The sequence below is a fragment of the Nothobranchius furzeri genome, chromosome 13 (genome assembly GCF_043380555.1).
Source record: "Nothobranchius furzeri strain GRZ-AD chromosome 13, NfurGRZ-RIMD1, whole genome shotgun sequence".
In the NCBI taxonomy this organism is placed as follows: Eukaryota; Metazoa; Chordata; class Actinopteri; order Cyprinodontiformes; family Nothobranchiidae; genus Nothobranchius; species Nothobranchius furzeri.
The window spans coordinates 66,285,987-66,308,070 of NC_091753.1; the positions used below are offsets into that span (position 1 = coordinate 66,285,987).

Sequence of the window (22,084 nt, forward strand, 5' to 3'; positions counted from 1 at the left end):
CCACCACCTCTCTTACCCATGGTGTTCCATATGGTTCTATGCTGGGACCTCTGCTCTTCCTCCTCTATCTGCTTCCTCTTCAGCACATCCTGAGCTCCTTCAAAGGAATCTCCTACCATCTTTATGCAGATGACATCCAACTGTACATCTCCTTTAAGCCCCATGAGATGTCTAAGCTGCAGCTGTTACACACCTGCTTAGACTCTATCAAAACCTGGATGGCTGGGAGCTTTCTTCAGCTGAGTGAAGATAAGACTGAGATCCTCATCTGTGCCCCAGACAAGCTGGTTCCCAAAGTCAGAGACTCTCTTGGTCAGCTTGCTTCTCACACCAAACCTTCTGTCAGGAATCTTGGTGTGAACTCTCACCCTGGATTCTCAGGTCAGTTCTCTTGTTCGCTCTTCCTTCTTCCATCTCAGGAACATTGCTAAGCTGAGTCCCATTCTGTCTCGCTCTGAACTTGAGACTGTTCTCCACACCTTCATCTCCTCACGCTTAGACTACTGTAACTCTCTTTTCACGTGTCTGAGCAGAACCTCTCTGAACCGTCTGCAGGTGGTTCAGAATGCCTGTGCTCGGCTTCTGACCAAGTCCTCCAAACACACCCACATCACCCCGCTTCTCCTCCAGCTTCACTGGCTGCCAGTCAACTTCGGGGTTCATTTCAAGATCCTGGTTCTGGTCTATAGGGCCTTACATGGACAAGCACCATCTTGCATTGGTGATCTTCTTAGTCCCCACACCCCCAGCAGGTCCCTGAGGTCCAGTGATCAAAGCCTACTGGTTGTGCAGCACCGGGCTAAAGGTCAAAGGTGACAGATCATTTGCTGCTGTGGCCCCCAGACTCTGGAACTCTCTCCCCCTGAGCCTGAGATTAGTGGACTCAGTGGACTCCTTCAAAAAGCAGCTGAAGACTCGCTTGTTCAAGCTGGCTTTTGTATGACCTTCTTCAACCACTCTCTCTTTATTCTGCTCTCCCCACCTATTCCACCTTCCTCAGGATCCACTGATTTCCCTCTTTCCTATTCACTCACTCTCTCTCTTTACATTTTAATCACAATTGTCTATTTTTGCTCATTTGACATATATTTTTAAACTTTTTCTAAATGCTTTTTTATATTTTTACATTTTTTCTTTTTGTGAAGCCCCTCGTGATTTTTATCTTGAGAGGCGCTGTAGAAATGATATTTTCTTCTTCTTCTTCTGTTAGGCCCTCATCCGATAAACTCTGGCCTCCCCTCTGTACCACAGCTGGTTTTATTGAAACACATGGGGAAAAGGACACTGTCTACACGTAGCCAATTACAGTTTTTAGGCTAAGGCGGGACATTCCAAAAAGCAAGTCTTAATTTTTGACTGACAGCCAGAAACTTAGTAACCACAGATTCCTGTTGCCAGGCAGGCTATTCCCCAACCCCAACACAGAGAAACATCAGGGCTTATCAGCCGCATTCCAGGGCCAAGAGGGAAGGAGAAAGCCCTGTAGCTTACTTTACAACATATGATTAACATATGATTACTTAAAAAGAACATTTAAGATAAGTGAAACACAAGTGAAATATAAAAGCCCTAACATAAAGCGTTTTTGTATACAGCTAATCCAAAATGGTTATTTCCAGAAGTGTGTATTGATAATAGTATTTATGATCAAATGAGAAGCAGTGGGGGGAAAGAAAACTGGGATAGAGTTACAGAAGATAGATTAAGTAGCTTTGAGTTATTTTTGCAAATATTTACAGATGAATCAAAGGAAATAAATGGGGGAAAACATGTTTTGCATTTGTAATACCGCAAATAGGTTTAGATCATTTCTCTGTGCATTCAGTGGAGATGCTAGCTATATTATTTAGTCTACAATGAATGGAACGAAATAGAAAAGGAATTATATGTACTGATTCATTGTCTGTATCAGTTTCAGTTAAATTGATGTCTACCAAAAGTCGAATAGATATATGAAATTTATGAGACCATTTTCAGGTTAAGGAAATTGGGAGCAGAAGTTCAGTTTTTATGGGTACCAGCACATAGAGGGGTAGAAGGAAATGAAATGGCAGAGTACTATGCAAAAAAGGCAATAAGAGAGGGAACAATAATGAATATTGCATATACTGTTGCTGAAATTAATTCTATCATTAAAGCACGCATAATGGTAGAGTAGCAAATCGTGTGAGAAAAGGAAAAGAAAGGAAGACATTTATTTCAAATGCAAGGGAAAATAGAAAATGGAGAAATGTAAGAATGAATAGTAGAGATCAAAGAATAATATCGATATTAAGAATGGGACATACTGGGTTTAATAGTACTATGTATCTGATACGGAAGCATCCCACAGGTTTGTGTGGATGTTGGGTAGAGAGGGAAATGGTGGAACATGTGTAGTGTCATGAATATCCTGTTTTTGACCAAAAGGTCATGATCTGATGTGTCTGCTTGAGCAGAGACATAAGCCCTTTTCAGACAGACATTCTGGAACATTTGCGGACAATTCAATCCGGTTTTTAACCAGAACTGTGTTTTACGACACACCACTTTTGTACCGGAACTTGTCCTTTCGGCTGCGTTCACACAGCAGGGAAAAGTTCCGGATGTCTGACGGTAGCGGGGGGTGGGGTGGGGTGGGGGTGGGGGATCGGACTTATGTTAAGAAGAAGAAGAAGAAACTATAATTTCTATAGTGCCTCTCAAGATAAAAATCATGAGGGGCTTAAGCATAATTCTGCGCACACGAAGACGCATAAGAGACCTGGATGATGAAGCTCATTGGTTAAAGGAATCACTGAAGCGGTGTGAAGCGCTCCGTCGCACATCTAGACGGTACCGTAGGAGGCAAGCTGCCGTGGTTCGCCGCATGCTACAGCAGCGGGCTATATAGGTGTGCACAGCGTCCCCCGGTCCCCTCCTCCTCCCCCTCCCTCTTGTCCGGAACTTTACCTCACCAGTCTGAAGCAGCCACCCTGTCCGTAACAAGTCCGGACCTGTTACTAGGGGCTTCGTCCGGATAAATTCCGCAACACGTTATCCAGATGTTTGTATTCAGACAGAAAGGTCTTACGGACAGATTCCGGAACATTTCCGTTTTTCATGCCCTGTCTGAAGGGGGCTATAAGGTCTCTGACAGGCTAATCTACATGAGATAGTGGCCAAGGTCTTTCATGCACTCTGCTCATCTGAACTGCTTCAAGTGGTGCTCGCTGCAGAACCACAAAGGTGGAGCTGCACCAGAAGGTGGAGCTGCACCAGGGTCAGCCCCGCCCATTCCAGAGTCAGCCCCGTCCATTCCATCAGAGTCAGTACAATTCCTTCCAGTTGTCAGACTCGATAGCATTCTGGAACCAAAGAGGGTTTTATAGCTAAAAAATACAAGATTGAGGACGGAGGTGAGAAGTTAACTGAACAGTTTTTGTAAAGGTTCCATATAATTAAAAATCTAACTTTTGGAACTTTTTATCATGTTATATTGTCATTTCCTCATAAGAAACACGCCAAAGCCATTTTTGGCCTCATTCATGCATTTTCCTCCCATCTCAGCTTCAATTTGGTCTCCTCCCCTGAAGTGGGTCTGGTCTTGGTTCTCAAATCTGGATATTCTGTGAATTTTCTGACAAATTATTTCTGAAATGACTTCTACTGAGACACCGCCAATAAACCATACATCCCATCTCCAAAGACACACTGGATAGGACAATTACATGTAACGCCACTTACTTCATATCAGATGTGGTGGGGTAGAGGCTATGGAGGCAGGTTTGCATGCAGTTTTGCGCAGGTTCGACTCCCAGTGGCAGAAATCTTAGGTAGATTACAACCCCTTTTCTTAATTTCTAGCTACACTTGCCAGTACTGTTTACAACAATTTACTGGTATACCGTTTACAATATAATGACTAATGTGTTTATTTATTTATTCGTTTATTTAGCCATTGTGAGTCCATTTGTGAGCAGAGTTTCAACTAAAATGCTGTTTAGGAACGACCAAATTCAAAGAACTTTTAGAGACATAAATATTTTGCTGAAAATAAACATTACAACTAAAATATAAACGAATTCAATGTTTCAGCTGGCTAAATAGATTGATGCCGACCTCACCGAGAATCGAACCAGCATCTGCTGAGGGGGAAGCAAAATTTGCTTCAGATGATCTTACCACTGGACTACCAGAGCACATATGACAATTACCCATGCTGTTGCACCACATTATTGTTAGAGCGGCTGTGGGCAGATATCTGCTAAAAGAAATCGTTTCATTTCAAGATGTATTCAGGCTTTGTCATGTAGCAAGTTATATTTATCTTGTTTAATTGGAGCATAGAGCATAGCATTAACATTTGTAAAGTAGTAACAGCCATAATTCATGTGGGTCAGGTTAGTTTGCGATGAAGTTGGAAAACAAAAACGGAAGTCAGTGGGCTAGGCTGAGTTTGCGTGAATGGGCGGGGCTGACCCTGGTGCAGCTCCGCCTTATGGTGCAGCTCCGCCTTTGTGGTTCTGCAGCGAGCACCCTCTCAACTGCTTCACCTCTGTTACAGCGAAGACGAAGAACTATTTTGATAAATACATAATCAACAACTTTGTTGATTACCAATAATAATGTGAGCGTAATGTTAAATCAATCTGTGAAATGACAATGTTATTACTTGATATTATAATCATGTGATCAGTAGTATTTTACAAGTTATTATAATCTTGCACATTTGCACTAGACACTAATGACACATAATGCTAAAGTCACATGACACATTTCCTTTTGTCTGATCCAATAAGAACCTTCGTTTCTGGCTAGGTGTGGTTTTCTGTGGTGTTTGTATAAACCCTCTTTTGCATGTCAAATTCTGATTCGCCAGTAAACCAAAATATGACAATTATAAAAACTATTCCACGCAAATTTTCTTTAGTTCAAATCGTTCTAGAGAAGTCTCGGACAGGCCATCCGGACTTTCTCTTCAGCCATAAAGAACCTCAGACAAGCTGGGAAAATCTGTTGTAAGTTACACCTGACCGCAGCGGTTCCTTCAGAATAATAGTTGAACCTCACGACCCCTTCAGGGTCTCAGAGACGCCAGTGATAACCTGTCGTGACCTGGAAGCATTCCAAGACTATTTTGGTCGGCACCGCTGCTTTTCTACTAGCTTCGGTACTAAAGAGGGTCCACAAGGACCTCGTCGTTCTGGATCTGATCCATCCATCGTCTGTCTCACGTATCTCATCCTGGTTCTGTCTCCCGGATCCTTGCCTCACCTCACCTCACCTCGCCCCTGCTTTGGACCCCTGCCTCGTTTCTTATCATGCTATTGGATTCCCAGATTATTGACATTGGATCTGTCCCCTGACTTTGAGCTCTCGCCTGCCTCCTCGGATCGCTCGCCGTCATCTCTGGTTCTGACCCACGCTTCCACCTGACCATGTCTCAGCCTTCTCCCTGGTTCTGACCACGCCTCTGCCTCACTACAACCCAGCCATCTCTCTCTGCAGTGTTGGTGACAAACTCCTGAATTGTTTGAATAAACATTTAAACGTCTTACTGTGTTCACTGTCCTCATGGGTCATACATCCAAGCTCAGGTCATTACAGAGATGTTGTGTTTGGAGAAGATTCTTCTAAGTTTCTCTGAGACTCCTGCCACGTATGGGATGGTGGTTCCTTTGTACTTGTTGTCCTTTTCTTTGCTGGTTGCTGCTTTGGATGCTTTTCCAGACTTCTTTGTAGATTTCAGGGTATCTGCAGTTCTGGGGAGCTTTCTTCATGCGTTTTTCTTTTTGCTTTCCTTCAGTCTTTGTGGGAATGTTCTCGGCCCGATGGTGTGAAGTCCTGATGACTGACACTTTGTGCTTTAGTGGGTGATGTGAGTCCAAATGTAAATACTGGTCTGTGTGAGTTGGTTTCCTGTAGACTTCAATGCTGAGACTTCCATCTTGTTCAGTTTGCACAGCACAGTCAAAGAAGGGCAGTTGGTTGTTGTGGACATCTCTGGTGAACTTGATGTTCTTATCCACGGCATTAACGTGCTTGGTAAAGTCTCCTACTTCCTTGGTGAGAATTTTGACCCATGTGTCATCCACACAGCTGAACCAGTGGCTTGGCATTGTTCCATTATAGAAGTTCAATGCTCTAGTTTCCACTTCCTCCCTGTAAATGTTGGTGATGATAGGGGACACTGGGGAGCCCATGGTGTATCCATGTTTGTGCTTGTAAAACTTGTTGTTGAGTTTGAAGTAATTGGTAGAAAGGCACAGGTCCAGGAGGGTCCTTCTGTTGTCAACACATCTTGGTAATAAATGTTATCCTGTTACAAATCCTGATTAGTCCTTTACTATGTGGTTGACTAGTGGGGTGAACAACACAGCTAAACATGTAGGTAGCAACCCCAAAATGTTGCATAATCCCCTTCAATATTCTCTTGTTGGTCTTCAATTTTGCTTTTAGTTGCTTGGTGTATTGACTGATTCCACTTTGTATTTTTACAATGTTTGTCAGACTCAGAAATCTCTGAGATTTTGACTAATAAATACCAGGAAAATTTACCATCACACACGGTACCCTTGAAAAAAGTGCTGGCATGCTGAAACGTAGGAAGTGGCGACGGTACTGGTACCGGCCCAAAGCACTGCTCACTGTCCCTAAAAACGATATGAGTCGGAACGTCTGATTAACAGGATCAGTTCCTGGCAGCTGCTTTTTCTCCCTCCTCAAAGCACACAACATTGCACACTGCAAGTTGCGAGATAATTCAACTGGCTCAAAAACTCCACCTTAAACCAATTCTCATAATCACATACAGACCAGACTGAACATGGATCTGTGGCCAGAGCTTTCTTCTCTTTCAATCTCTACTTTTCTGCTACACCTTTCCTGGCCTGTCTCGGTCCATTTTACCTCTGGGGCCAAAGGTGCGGTGGTGCTGTAGCGAGTTATTTTGACATCTGGATACCAAAGGCCGGAAGGATGGTTCTTCACAAAAAATATTCAGTTGAAAGACCTAGTTTGATCTGGTTTGACCTGGTTTGATCCCCCAACAAGAGATTAATTTAGCATGAAGACTGGAACACTTTGCTTGAACTGAATTTTAGTTTGTGTGACTATTCCTTTATAGGTCAGTTTTGGACCAGTCAGATACCAGAGATTGTAGTGGATGTTAACAAAAGTCCTCAGATGTCACCCCTTTTCCAAGAAACTCAAAAAATCTTATTTCACTTACTATGTGAAGTAAATATGATATAACAGTCATTTCTTAATATACTAATATTAATATATGACATAACTGATAATAAAATCGTTATTAAATCATCCAGTAGATTTGTTCTGTGTTTTTAAGATCTAAAATAATGCATTTCAAGTATAAACAGTTATGTTGGTTCATTATTACTCTAAAGCAATCAAGGCATAATTAAATCACTTTAGATAAAACATAACATGATCGTAATTAACCTCAAAAGTGACGAAATCATTGTATGAGACAAAATAACATTATTTTATTAAAGAGCAAGTGATATCTAAATGAACTTTTCTGCTGATAACCTGTATAGATGAGTGTCTAATGGAGCTGTAGACATGTGTAATCTGACATGCAAGGCCTGTCCTGCACTACACAAATAGAAGTTGCATCGGAAAGTGACTAATCAGGCTTTTGAATGGTATACGATTTAAATGACTGTTGCAATGAAGGGAAAAGTAACCATATACTGCATTCTGATTAATTCTCATTTTCCCTGCAGGTTATTCCAACAGAGGGAGGAAGCCTCAGATTGCTCTGGCCCAGATCCGGAGCCTACTGGGATACTTAAACAACACACTTCAGGATCACACACACGAGACAATGCTAGGTATCATTTTAGTTTTCTCTTTAAAGCACCTGTAAAGTTTTTTCCCTCACTTGGAGCGTGAGATCGATAGGTGGATTGGTGCTGCATCTGCAGTGATGCGGGCGTTGTACCGGTCTGTCGTGGTGAAGAGAGAGCTGAGTCAGAAGGCGAAGCTCTCGATTTACCGGCCGATCTACGTTCCCACCCTCACCTATGGTCATGAGCTTTGGGTAGTGACCGAAAGAACGAGATTGCGGATACAAGCGGCCGAAATGAGTTTTCTCTGAAGAGTGGCTGGGCTCTCTCTTAGAGATGGGGTGAGAAGCTCGGTCATTTGGGAGAGACTCGGAGTAGACCCGCTGCTCCTCCTCTAGAGGAGCCAGTTGAGGTGGCTCAGGCATCTGGTCAGGATGCTTCCTGGATGCCTCCCTGGTGAGGTTTTCTGGGTACGTCCAACCGGGAGGAGACCAAAAGGTAGACCCAGGACACGGTGGATGGACTCTCTCACCTGGCCAGGGAATGCCTTGGGATTCCCCCGGAGGAGCTGGTCCAAGTGGCTGGGGAGAGGGAAGTCTGGGCCTCTCGCCTTAGGCTACTGCCCCTGCGACCCGACTCTAGATAAGCGGATGAAAATGGATGGATGGATGGAGCACCTGTAAAGGTAAAGAAAAGTGAAGAACCTGAAGGGTCATTGGGTTAATCAGCATGAGTCTCCCAGTCAGAGCTCATGAAGATAAAGACAAGAGGCCACATCCTGTTTCAACACAAATCCAGCAAAGACATTTTAAAACTTCAAATCATTAATAAAGGTGTGGAATTTGATTTGCCTCCTGGCTGGCTTGCCATTATTATGTAACGTGATTCAATTCAATTCAATTCAACTCAGTTCAAGTTTATTTATATATAGGGAGGAAAACTCCCTTTTAACAGGAAGAAACCTCCAGAGAATCCTGGCTCAGTAAAAGCAGCCATCCTCCACGACTCACTGGGAATCGAGAAGACAGAGCAGACACACACACACACACACACACACACACACACACACACACACACACACACACACACACACACACACACACACACACACACACAAAGACAAAGTAATGTGTCTATAGTTATATTGTGATGTCTTAGTAAATATTGTATTTGGTGAGAGATGAACTTTATTGTATTTATCCTAGTGGATCTATAATTAAACGGATAAACTAGTAGTAGCACATCGAACATCAAGGAAAGCAAAAAGTTATTTTCAGGAGAGAGAGAATGTTTGTGATGTAAATGGTTACTTTAAATAAAAGATCAATAAGATGTGATAGTCCATATAAATATGAATCATCAATATTATTGATCATTTGTTATTTGATTTAAGATTTAAAAATGTTTTTTTGGTAGTTCGGGGAAATCACACCTTCGTAATTATTTGAGACAGAGGCAAAAATATAGTTTATAAAAATCAATTTAATGCTGTATTTCTACTGATGACACAGAACAAATTATGATGGATGATGGTTGAAACAAGATAACTGAGACAATGAATGAAATGATGGAAGAGATGTTATGTAGTAAAATATTATTTAGTGTCTTAGAAAATTGTGATAATGGAGTTGTAAAATAAGTCTGACTGTATGGTTTAACAAACTAGCAAATAATAAAACCATCTCACGCCAGACATGCAGAATCTACAAACCCTTTGTGGCAAAGGCTCCCAGCAATCCAGGGGCCGGAGAAGTCGGTACAGACAGGCTGCCGGTGGAGTTGGCCACTGTGGTATTCAGGGCACGTAGTTCCTCCCCAAATACAGGACTGTCTGGTTTGAGACACCTTCTGGGTCACTGCTGGAAGCTGGAGGAGTGATTTTGCATCTGATGCAGCTTTGCAAAGAATGTTTGACTTTGAGGTCAAAAGAGGATGGTTCAACCCTTACTTGCTCGGCTTGGTCAGGCCGAGCAGATGGCAGGACTCCCTTCAGAGGAACTGTCGACTCTTTTTCATAACTATTATTTATCATTTTGGACAAACCAGAATTTGACAAGTTAAAGTGGGCGTTATCAAAGACCTCAGACACCACTCCTTTCCCAAACACTTAAGAGAGGTTATCTCCGTTAATCTGAAGTAAAAATAACAAATATTAATGTGAAGTTAACAAGTTAAACATTCATAATAACATTATTAATGTGTGAATATACTGATGAAAAAATCATTATTAAATTCAACAAATAGACTAATCTGGTGTAACTTAAGATCTGGAATAAACCATTATAGGAATGAACATTTGTTACCTCATTATTCTTTACTGTAGCCCAGAGGTGTCAAACTCAAACTCACACGGGGCCGAAATGAAACTCAGGGACGAAGTCGAGGGCCGAGCTTAATATTTTTTGAAAAAGTGATGGCAAATTTGCACATTTTCTTTATCAACATATATGCAATTTTGAACCTTTAAATTTGGAAACAAACTAATTTCTGCATTAACACTGAATGTGGAATAACCAAATTACACACGAGCAAGTCGGTTTTAAATAAAAGGCATCAGTGGTATTCATTACTTGTGGTATATTATCTTAAATGAAAATGCAACATCTCACCTGTTAACTTTCATGTTTTGGAGCAGAAAAAGAGCAGAAAACCAACATATTTAAAGCTCAGTTTGCTCCACTGGTTTACTGTGATGCTCACCTGTTCCAGCCAGATACCTGCATCATGGGGTTGATCTGAGCTGAGGAGACTCCTGTTGTTTTGTTCATCTTCATCATAATAGTGACAACATTAGATGACAACAGGTGCTCACATAGGTTTGTGCTGATGAACATGTCTGAGCAGCTTGTCGGGGAGGAAACACAATGACAGCAACCACAGAGTCATGCTGGTTTGAGCGTGTCGCTGTTCGCTGGAGATATATCAGCTCTGTCTGGACGTTAGTTGGAAAACTTTCTCTTTCAGTCGTGAACACATTACTGAGCGGCTAGAATCTCCGTTTCTGGGTTTCAACGTCAGAAAATAGCTGAGTGAACTCGGCGCTGAGTGAGAGGAGTGTTTAGTTTGTCCGAGACAGCAGAGCTGCAGACACCCGGCAGCAGGCGCTGGAAAAAAACACAAAGGAGGGGGCGCGTCGGCTCTGCGCTGACGCCGCAAAGCATCATGGGAGTTGAAGTATTTGCGGTAAAATCAGCCAGCGGGCCAGTTTTAATGTATTTTTGATATTTATCTCGCGGGCCACATAAAAATGCTCCGCGGGCCGCATCTGGCCCGCGGGCCTTGACTCTGACATATGTGCTGTAGAGCAACTGACATTTTAAAAAAGCTTTAGATTTAAAAACATATTGTAGATATCAGAGAATATGACTGTAGTACTTGTAAACTTAGAAAGTAATTTTATGAGCCAGAAAAGATAACTTTATTAAAGAGGTTTAGATAAAGAGTATTGTGTCTTCACAGGGATCTTGGTGGCTCGTGATATGAAACAGGATCAGTTAAGAGAACTTATGATCGACACCTCCTGGTGTCAGGTTGACACAACCCAAAAAGAAAGTTAACGTCCGGCCATTTACCATACCATACCATACCATACCATACCATACCATACCATATTTATTTATAAAGCACCATTTCAAAATAGCATGGCAGCTAACCAAGTGCTGTACATAAAAAAGCCAAATGCTTGATCAAGAAAAACAAAAGAACAGGCAAAATACATAAGAACAAAGCATAAATAGTCGGAGATAAAAATTCCTACTAAAAACAATAAAATAGGAGAACAGTTAACAGCACTATAAAAAATAAAATTGTCACAAACTCCTCCAGCTAACTCCATTTCCCAGCATTCTCGCCACCATTTCCCATCATTCCCGCCACCAACGTGGCCGCCGTCGTCATCACGCCGACACCATATTAGGAAGTGCCGGCATTTCATTCATTACTCTGTCATCATTCTCCCCAGACTTTGTATCGAGTTCCCAGGCTTACCAGCCTTCAAACCTTCAAACCTGACCTAAAGGATATAACCACGATGGTTATCTCCATCACTACGCGTCTGGGCAACAGACCTTCTCAGCCACGCTTCAGCTCTGCCACCGAACCTGACAGGATGACAGAGTCTCAAGTTGACCCAGCGGAGTTCGCTCGTCTGCGTGTTGAAGTGGCTGAACAGCTCGCAACCATGGATCAGCATACGGCAGAGATGAACCAGCTCCGTGTCGTAGCTGATCGCCAAGCCACAAAGATCGAGTCACTCACCGAGCTAGTTCTCCAGCTTTTCACCGCTCTGCAACCGCAGCCGTCACCGACAGGATGGAACCATGCCTCAGCCTTCCAGAGAAGTGGGACGGAACCAGGGGGTCCCCGGAGGGCATGCTGGCGACCCTGGCCATGACTTTTGAGTGCCAGCCGGCACGCTACCCCACATCCTGCTCTCGTGTTGCCCTGCTGACCTCACTGCTGACGGGTTGAGCCGGTGAATGGGCGGCGGCTCTTTATAATCAAAAATCTCCTGCCTGCAATGACTATGAGACTTTTGTGAAGGAGATGAAAAAGACATTTGTGCACCCCAGCAGCGAGGTCTCGGACGAGACTCGGCTGCTTCAGCTTCGCCAGGCCTCCCAGACGGCGGCTCAGTACACCTCTCACTTCCGAAAGACAGCCGCTCGGTTGAGGTGGGATGACGCCACCCTAAAGGCCGTTTATCTGGAGGGATTGTCACCTAGAATCCGGGAGAGCATGATCGGGCACGAGGCCCCAACCTCCCTGGGCCTGGCAGTGGATCTGGCTCTCCAACTGGACCGCTGTATCCTGAACCGGCCGAGCACCATGTCAGCTCCCGTAGACACCAGAACGTCACACTGCCGTCTGGCTCACCAACCGACGGAGGAGCCGATGCAACTCGGACATCACCCCCCTGAGGAACGGGCACGGCGCTATCAGGAGGGAAGATGCGCGTACTGCGGGGATTTGGGTCACCATTGTGGCACGTGCCCAAAATGACTGGGAAACGGTCCCTCCGGGTCAAAGTAGGGGCTGTCCCGCCTGGAGTCTCCACTTTTCCGGCTCCACACCGAACCACTCTCCCGGTCTCCCTCCACCTGGACCAAGGCCCGACCAGACTGGAGGCTCTTTTAGACACTGGGGCTGCGGAGTGTTTTATCGATCACGGACTGGTTACTCAGCTCAAGATACCCCTCACCGCTCTTGACCGACCCATTCCCGTGACCTCTGTGGACGGCCAGCCCATCATGCCATACCCTCTCACCCACCGAACCCAGGGTCTCCACATGACTATTGACCAACACCTGGAGACCCTCCACTTCCTGGTCATCCAGGCTCTGGCTACACCACTCATCCTGGGTCATTCCAGGTTCTGCCGTCATGAGCCTCACATCTCCTGGTCCACCAGTAAGGTCCTGGCCTGGGGCACGGGTTGCCAGAACCACCGGGGCTCCCCTACACCTCGGACTGGAGCAGCCCCTCCCAAAGACGTAGACCTGACGCTCGTCCCTCCTCAATACCACGACCTCGCTCAGGTCATCGCTAAAGAACCCACTACCAGGCTACCTCCTCATCGACCCTATGACCTGGAGATCAGGCTCCAGCCCGGCACCACCCCCCCTCGGGGTCGCCTGTTCTCCCTCTCTCCGGCGGAGCAATGGACAATTATATAACTGATGCCCTCCAGAAGGGATTCATCCGTCCCTCAACGTCCCCCGGGGCAGCGGGGTTTTTCTTTGTGAAGAAGAAGGAGGGAGATCTCCGGCCCTGCATAGACTATCGAGGGTTAAATAAAATAACGATCCGGGACCATCACCCTCTCCCTCTCATGGGCACCGCCCTGGACGCCATCACACAACCCGATGTATTCACTAAACTGGACCTGCGCAGGGCTTACAACCTCATCCGTATTAAGGAAGGTGAGGAGTGGAAGACCGCCTTTATCACGCCCACCGGCCACTATGAATACCTGGTGATGCCTTTTGGCCTCTGCTACAGCCCCGCCGTCTTCCAGCGGTTCATCACAGATGTGCTGAGAGACATGTTCGAGCTGTTCTGTCCCGCCTCCTGGATCATGGACTGTATTGCAACCTGGAGAAGTGTGCATTTCACCAGGAGTCCATCTCCTTCCTGGGTTTTACCATCTCCTCCCGGGGCCTGAAGATGGACCCTCAGAAGGTTCAGGCAGTAGCTCAGTGGCCTCTACCCACGACCCTGAAGCAGCTGCAAAGCTTCCTGGGTTTCTCGAACTTTTATCGGAGGTTTATACGCAACTTCAGTTCCCTCGCAGCGCCTCTGACCTCACTCACCAAAACCACCAATCAGCCTCGCCCTTTTCGCCTTACACCAGAGGCTGTCCGGGAAGAATGGAGGCAGTGGCTCTTGGGGACCACCGAACCCTTTCTGATCTGGACCGACCACCAGAATCTCATTCATCTACAGACTGCTCGCCAACTCAACCCTCGTCAAGCTCGGTGGGCCCTCTTTTTCGAGCCGTACAACTTTCATATCGCCTACCAGCCCGGCTCCAAGAACCTCAAGGCGGGCGCTCTCTCTCGGCGTTTCGCACCAGAGTCAAGCCCCCCGGAGCCTCTGACCATTCTGCCGACTCAACGCTTCCTGGCCTCCCTCCAATGGCCGTTGGAGCAGTCCATATGGGCCGCACTTCCTGGCGATCCGGCGCCTCCGGAGACTCCACCGAACCGTCTCTACATTCCAGTCTCCTGCCGACAAGAGGCACTCACGTGGGGGCATTGTTCAGGGCTCGCGGGACATCAAGGACAAGCCCGTACCCTCCAGTTCCTCCGTCGGGCTCTCTGGTGGCCGTCCATGAGGAAGGACGTCCGCGAGTTCACTGCTGCATGTTATTTGTGTGCTCGCTCCAAGTCCTCTAACCGACCCGGCGCTGGGGAGTTACAGCCTCTCCCTGTGTCCAAGCGGCCGTGGTCACACATCGGGCTGGATTTTGTCACGGGACTGCCAGCTGTCAACCAACTGGACACCATATTGACTATCACGGACAGTTTCTCCAAGGTCGTGCACTTAGTGGCCCTGGCCGGCCTCCCCACTGCCAAGAGAACGGCCGAACATCTCCTAGAACAGGTGGTGCGGCTCCATGGTTTCCCTCAGGACGTGGTTTCCGACCGAGGACCCCAGTTCGTCTCACGCTTCTGGAAAGCGTTCTGTCGCCTGGTCGGTGCGTCCACCAGCCTGTCCTTTGGGTACCATCCGCAGACGAACGGTCAGACAGAGAGAGCTAACCAGCAGCTTGGACGCTACTTGCGCAGCTTCGCTTCATCCCAGCCGACCACCTGGCCCCGCTTCCTCCTGTGGGCGGAACTGTCCCACAACCTCCAGACCTCCTCTGCCACGAGTATGTCTCCCTTCGAGACCTGTTATGGGTACCAGCCCCCTCTGTTCGACCATCAGGTGCCTCGCCTGGATCCGGGCCCGTGCGGCCATCACCCGGACCAACACGGATTATGCCCGTCAACATCACCGCCGCCAACGGCCTGGTCCCGTCTTCTGGTCTAGCAACCAGGTGTGGCTCTCCTCCGCTAATCTGAGGATGCCGGCTGGCTCCAGGAAGCTCACTCCTCACTTCCTGGGTCCGTTCCCTGTCCTCAGGGTCATCAATCCAGTCACTTACCGTCTGCGCCTCCCGGCTGCTCTCCGGATCCACCCGGTCCCACGTCTCCTCTCCACCCTCCGCCGCCCCGGGTGCCTCCGCCCTGTGGTGTAGAGGAGGATCGCATCTACACGGTCCGCAAGGTTCTGGATGCTCGCCGCCGGGGACGTGGTTGGCAGTACCTCATCGACTGGGAGGGGTACGGCCCAGAGGAGTGGTCTTGGGAGCCCACGTGCTCGTTTGTCGACCCTGCCTTACTGACTGACTTCTGGGCCCGGCGCCCTGGGACTTCGGGAGCCATCCCTCGGGGGGGGGGGGGGGGGGGGGGTCCCTGTCACGGACTCCTCCAGCTAACTCCATTTCCCAGCATTCTCGCCACCATTTCCCATCATTCCCGCCACCAACGTGGCCGCCGACGTCATCACGCCGACACCATATAAGGAAGTGCCGGCATTTCATTCATTACTCTGTCATCGTTCTACCCAGACTTTGTATCGAGTTCCCAGGCTTACCAGCCTTCAAACCTTCAAACCTGACCTAAAGGATATAACCACGCTGGTTATCTCCATCACTACGCGTCTGGGCAACAGACCTTCTCAGCCACGCTTCAGCTCTGCCACCGAACCTGACAAAAATAATGCGACGAATGATAAAAACATTTGAAATGGCACAAATAAAACGAAATAAGCTACCAGATGGTGCGAGGTGCGAAAAGTGTGCAACTGAATCATAAAAACGGAATTAAAAACTCTAATCCGATGCTACGTTTTCATGAAAAGTGTCACGGAGGGAAGGCAATGCTAAAGAAGTGCGTTTTCAGGGCCGACTTGAAACTGCTAACAGAGGGAGCCAGACACACACGGAAGGGCAGAGAGTTCCAGAGTTTTGGGGCTGCATAAGAGAAGGCACGCTCCCCCCGTGATTTGTACCGAACCTTCGGAACAACAAGCAGCAGATGATCTGCTGACCGAAGGGCACGGTTGGGAACATACGGAGTCAGCAGGTCTGTCAGATAGGATGGGGATGGACATTAAAGCCTTGTAAACATATAACAAGACCTTGAAGTTAATCCTAAATTTGACTGGGAGCCAGTGTAAATCTGCGAGGATGGGTGTGATGTACATGCGTCTGTCGGTGTTGGTTAAAAATCTGGCCGCGGCATTTTGAACCTTCTGCAGTTTGCTTAAGGTTGAAGCATTAATCCCAATCAGGACAGAATTTGCGTAATCCAGACGTGAAGTAATAAAAGCATGAATGACTGACTCAAGATCCTGGCGTTTGAGGATTGACTTAAGACGAGTGATGCGGTGGAGTTGGAAAAAGCAGGACTTGACAGTAGCGTTGACTTGTGAAGACATTGAAAGGTCAGAGTCCAGTTTCACACCTAGGCTTGTGGCAAATGATTTGAGATTGAGTGGGAGAGTTGGGACATCTAAAGCACCATTCATGTTAGTGGGGCTAAAAAGTATGGCATCTGATTTGCTGTCATTTAACCGTAGCAGTTTTGAGAAAGCCAGTATCTGACCTGGGAGAGGCATTCTGACATTATAGAAAATGAGTGCTGTTGGCTGATTTGAAGGTAGATCTGGCAATCATCTGCATAAAAGTGGTAGTTAACCCCGAGACTTGCTAAAATCTTACCAAGTGGTAGTATGTAAATTGAAAAGAGGAGAGGACTCAGCATGGAGCCCTGCGGTACTCCCCATGGAAGTGGGACATTGGGAGAAGAGCAGTCTCCAACATGAACACTAAAACACCGACCATTAAGGTATGACTTAAACCATTCGAGGGCAGTACCTGTCACACCCACCCAAAATTCAAGTCTGTGAAGTAGGATGGTGTGGTCTACAGTGTTGAATGCTGCGGTCAGGTCGAGTAACTGTAACAGCACATGGGAGCCAGAGTCAGTTAGAATCAGGATGTCATTGAGTACCCTAATGTGTGCAGACTCTGTGCTGTAATTACATCTAAAACCTGATTGGAATGGGTCAAGAAGCCCATTGTCATCTAGGTGACACTTACACTCTCACTTCTGTAAGCTGCGTGAGAGCCAGTTTCTCAACTACTTTTGAGATGAATGGAAGTTTTGAGATTGGGCAATAATTGGCACAATCAGACTGGTCAAGGCCTGGTTTCTCTAATAGCGGCTGAATAACTGCATTTTTAAAAGCAGCTGGAAACACACCAGAGGAGAAGCTGGAATTGACAATATCCAAAACAGCAGGGGCCACCGCTGGAAGGACATCGCGCAGCAATCTTGGGGGAAGGCTGTCCTCTGGAGAGCCTGAGGGCTTCATAGTCAAGATTAGATCAACCAGGGAAGAGAGTGTCACATGAGCAAAGAAAGAGAATGAGGGTGGACAGTGAGGTTCCACACAGGTAACCCAGCCTTAGTAAGAGAAACCGGTTCTAATTTCCTGGATTTTATGCAGGAAAAAGTTTTGAAACTCATTGCAAAGAGCCCCTGTAGAGGGAGACGAGTTGGGAGATTCTCTAAGGCAGTGGTTCCCAAACTTATTTAGCCGCGCACCCCCTTCTATGTCCCGACCATGTCGACGCCCCCCCCCCCCCCCCCCCCCCCACACACACACACACACACACACACACATCGGGGCATGGCTCTCTCTCTCTCTCTCTCTCTCTCTCTCTCTCTCTCTCTATATATATATATATATATATATATATATATATATATATATATATATATATACATATCAGATGTCAAGCTAAACAGACAGGGTTAAAAAAATTCCCCATCACTTTCATTTTTTAAATAGTAATTAATAAACATTCGATACCATTACAATTTCCTTTGATTTCATTTTAAATATATATTTAGAGTGCCCAGGTAGCACATAAACAATGCAATTTAACGGTTTTCTTAAAGTAGGAACGTTTAACCTGTGCGGCCAGAGCGCTCTCCTTCCTTCTGCTCTGCGTAAACCTGAGCTGATCACCTACTTGTGCGTAATCAAATGTCTATAGGGGACACAAATAGCCATGATGTTCACTTTTGCCTTTGACCGACTTATTGCTGTTTTATGGTGTGGCTGAATCTGCGATCTGCTGCCACGCTGACTGGAATAACACATGCTGCAGTAACATGAGATGTGGTCAGGTTCATGAGGAGTCACTGGCTGGAGCGGACCCGACTCATCCCAGAAGCTAATATCTTAATTTGACCTTGAATGAAAAATAACCTCTTAAAAGTTTTTATCGTGGTGGAGGCAGCGTTCATTTCTGCCTTCAGTCTGACTGCGCGCCGGAGTTAAAGCAGCGTGCGCGCGTGCACACGCGCGCACGGCACAGCCGCTCAAGTCACCGCGTCTCGTTATTGGCGCTATTTAAACTTCTGCCCAGCCCAGATGTGCTCACATGTGCACCCGTGAGCCGTGGTTCCGCTGGAACGCGTCTGACCTCTGACAGACGCACTCTGAACTTCAGATCTTCAGCGCGCTTTTGATAGCCTGAATGGGAATCATTTCTTGTTATTTTGTTACATCCACAATGTTCTGTGTGTGAGGTTTACAACGTCAGAACACCTGCATGAGACAGGTGTTAATTACAATCTGCCAGAATGACTCACCACCTTCAGATTTCTCCAACATCGTTAAAAATGATCAAATACGGAACATATCGGCGTGCGCAGGCCAGAGTGCTGAAGCTCGGCGCATTGTTATTATGAAGCTAGGGCACATGTGGAGGACACATGCGCGGGTGCAAAAATATACTTGTTTTCAATTACATTTATTGTGCCCACTTACTTTTTCTTTGGCCCACCCACAAATGAGTTTCTACAATAATGGTGACATATGACAGACTTCTCTGAGCTCCGCAGCCATTACACTTTTCACCTCGCGCACCCCCTAGCGGCAGCTCGCGCACCCCTGGGGGAATCCCTGCTCTAAGGGATAGTACAGAGGTGAGGGCACTGTACGGTTTCTTCTGGTCGTTTTAATGCCTAGTGATTATACTTGCAAAATGTCTGTTTCTAGCTGTGCGGACAGCTTTCTGATAGCGGGTCAAAGGATCCTTGAATAAATGGTAGGAGATTTGCAGCTTGTCCTTCCACCACCGGCGTTCGCAGACCCTACATTGGCATCTTAGGGCACGAGTCTCCTCATTGAGCCAAGGGTCTGCCACAGTTTTTTTATGCCTGGATCTTAGAGGAGCGACTGCATTTAAAACAGTTGAGCAGGTAGAGTTGAAAGAGGTCAGCAGTTCCTCAACTCCTACACAGGTGGAATCAGGTTGGGAAGTGGATAGAGTCGCAACTAGGTTAGATGCTAATAGATTGGTGGTGGAAGGGGAAATTATTCTTGTAAGGTGTTGATTATGTTGCCTAGTGGATGGAGGCGTCAAGCCACAGATCTTAAAAATAATAGGAGAATGATCAGAGATACATGCAGAGTCAACAATCAGATCAGAGATACAGATCCCAAATGACAAAACCAAGTCTAAAATGTGTGATCCTGAATGGGTGGGTGACTGGACCTGTTGCTGGAGACCAAAACAATCTAAAATGTCTAAAAAGCCACCAACAAGAGGTGAAATTTGATGAAAAACAGGCCTTACCCTAACCGTGGAGAGTATACTTTTTTCTCACATGTCCATCACTCTCATTCACATTTGGATTATTTTCTAGTCAGCAGCTCATTGTTGGCTGACATTTCAGACACTGAGATACACCCCATAGTTATCAGCGACCATGCTCCGGTTTCTTTAACTCTGGTAAATAAGAAGACAATCCCACCAAACAAAAACTGGAGGTTTAATACATCACTGCTTAAAGACGAAGGTTTTATTGATTTTTTTAAAAAGGAGTGGGCTTTATATTTAGAACATAATGACCTGCCTGGAACATCAGCATCTATTCTCTGGGAGGCAGGAAAGGCAGTGATGACAGGTAAAATAATCTCTTTCTCATCACATAAGAAAAAAACAGAAAACAAACGTATTCAGGAGTTAGAAGAAATCATTGTCTTTAGAGGCATCCACAGAAGAAGAGTTACTGAGCAAATTACGTAAAGCTACATTAGAACTTCATGGAATTATTGACAAAAAGACAAAATTTTTAGCACAAAGACTACGAATAGAAAACTTTGAACATAGTAATAAATCAGGTAAATTTTTAGCTAGCCAGTTAAACATTAATAAAGAGAAAACTACCATATCTGCTGTTAAAGACTCAACCAGGAATATAATTAATGACCCTGAAAGAATAAACAACACTTTCAGAGACTTTTACCAAACTTTGTACTCACCACAGATAAACCCATCAGATAACGAGATCAATGAGTTCCTTGACAGGATAACACTTCCTAAATTATCAGACAGCCAAGTTACAGTCCTGGACTCGCCACTAACATCAGCGGAGCTCCAGGAAGCCCTTAAATCCATGACTAATAGGAAGGCTCCAATGGGTTTCCAGCAGAGTTCTACAAAGAATTCTGGATCATTCTGGCTCCAATGTTTTTCAGAATGGTGAGGGAAATCGAAGAGAGCAGCAGATTACAGCCAAACATGAACTCAGCCAATATTAGTCTCTTGTTAAAACCAGGCAAAGACCCTGCATTTCCTACCAGCTATCGCCCAATTTCTCTTATTAATGTTGATCTCAAAATAATTTGTAACGCCCTGGCAAAAAGAGTAGAGAAGGTAACCCCCTTCATAATACGCCCTGACCAAACTGGTTTCTTTAAGGGTAGACAGTCATCCACAAACTCACGTAGATTACTTAATTTGATAGATTTCTCTTACAGTAGAAACATAGAAACTAGTATATTATCTCTAGACGCAGAAAAGGCTTTTGATAGAGTTAAATGGACGTTCTTATTTGCAACTTTACATAAATTTGGTTTTGGGAACTTCTTCATAAACTGGCTACAAACATTATACAGTTCACCAACAGCACGTGTCAGGACGAACGACCAAATATCAGCTAGCTTCTGTCTTCAGAGGGGGACCAGGCAGGGATGCCCACTCTCCCCCTCACTGTTTGCTATTTTTATCGAACCACTAGCGGCAGCAATTAGGCAAGCAACAAATATTAAAGGGATAGAGTGTAAGAAAATAGAACATAAGATCAGTCTTTATGCAGATGATGTTTTACTCTTTCTCCAGAATTCTCAGTCCTCTCTCTCCCATTCAATAGAACTGATACACTCTTTTTCAAGAGTTTCAGATTACTCTATAAACTGGTTAAAATCCACAGTTCTACCAATTAATTTCTCATTTGTCAATTTGCTTAATACACAATTGAAGTCAGGGAATATCACATACCTGGGAATTAATGTCTCTCCCAAGTTAGCAGATCTAACCAAACTAAACTACATCCCACTTTTAAAGAAAGTGGAAGATGATCTTGCAAGATGGAAATCCTTACCGATATCACTCATGGGGAGGGTTGCTACAATTAAAATGATGGTCTTACTCAGAATAAATTACTTATTCTCGATGATCCCAAACAAACCACCAGCTGACTGGTTTAAATCTCTGGACTCCTCAATTATTAAATTCCTTTGGCAGGATAAACCTCCACGAATTAGCTTAAAAAGGCTTCAGAAGACCAAAGACAGAGGAGGACTGGATCTACCCAACTTTTATTATCATTTCTTAGCCAACAGGCTGCAATATATACGAAGATGGTTGCAAGATAACCCACTAGATGAGTCTTGGTTAA

The 22,084-nt window shown here is 45.6% G+C and overlaps 1 protein-coding gene across 1 annotated transcript in view; it reads left to right on the top strand.

Moving 5' to 3' along the window:
• si:ch1073-280e3.1 (complement factor B) overlaps window positions 1-22,084 on the top strand; it is a 77,949-nt gene that overhangs the window by 23,061 nt on the left and 32,804 nt on the right. Inside the window, exon 10 of the mRNA XM_015976867.3 lies at window positions 7,710-7,817. Coding sequence (XP_015832353.3) covers window positions 7,710-7,817 — 108 coding nt within the window. The remainder of the gene's footprint in view (window positions 1-7,709; window positions 7,818-22,084) is intronic.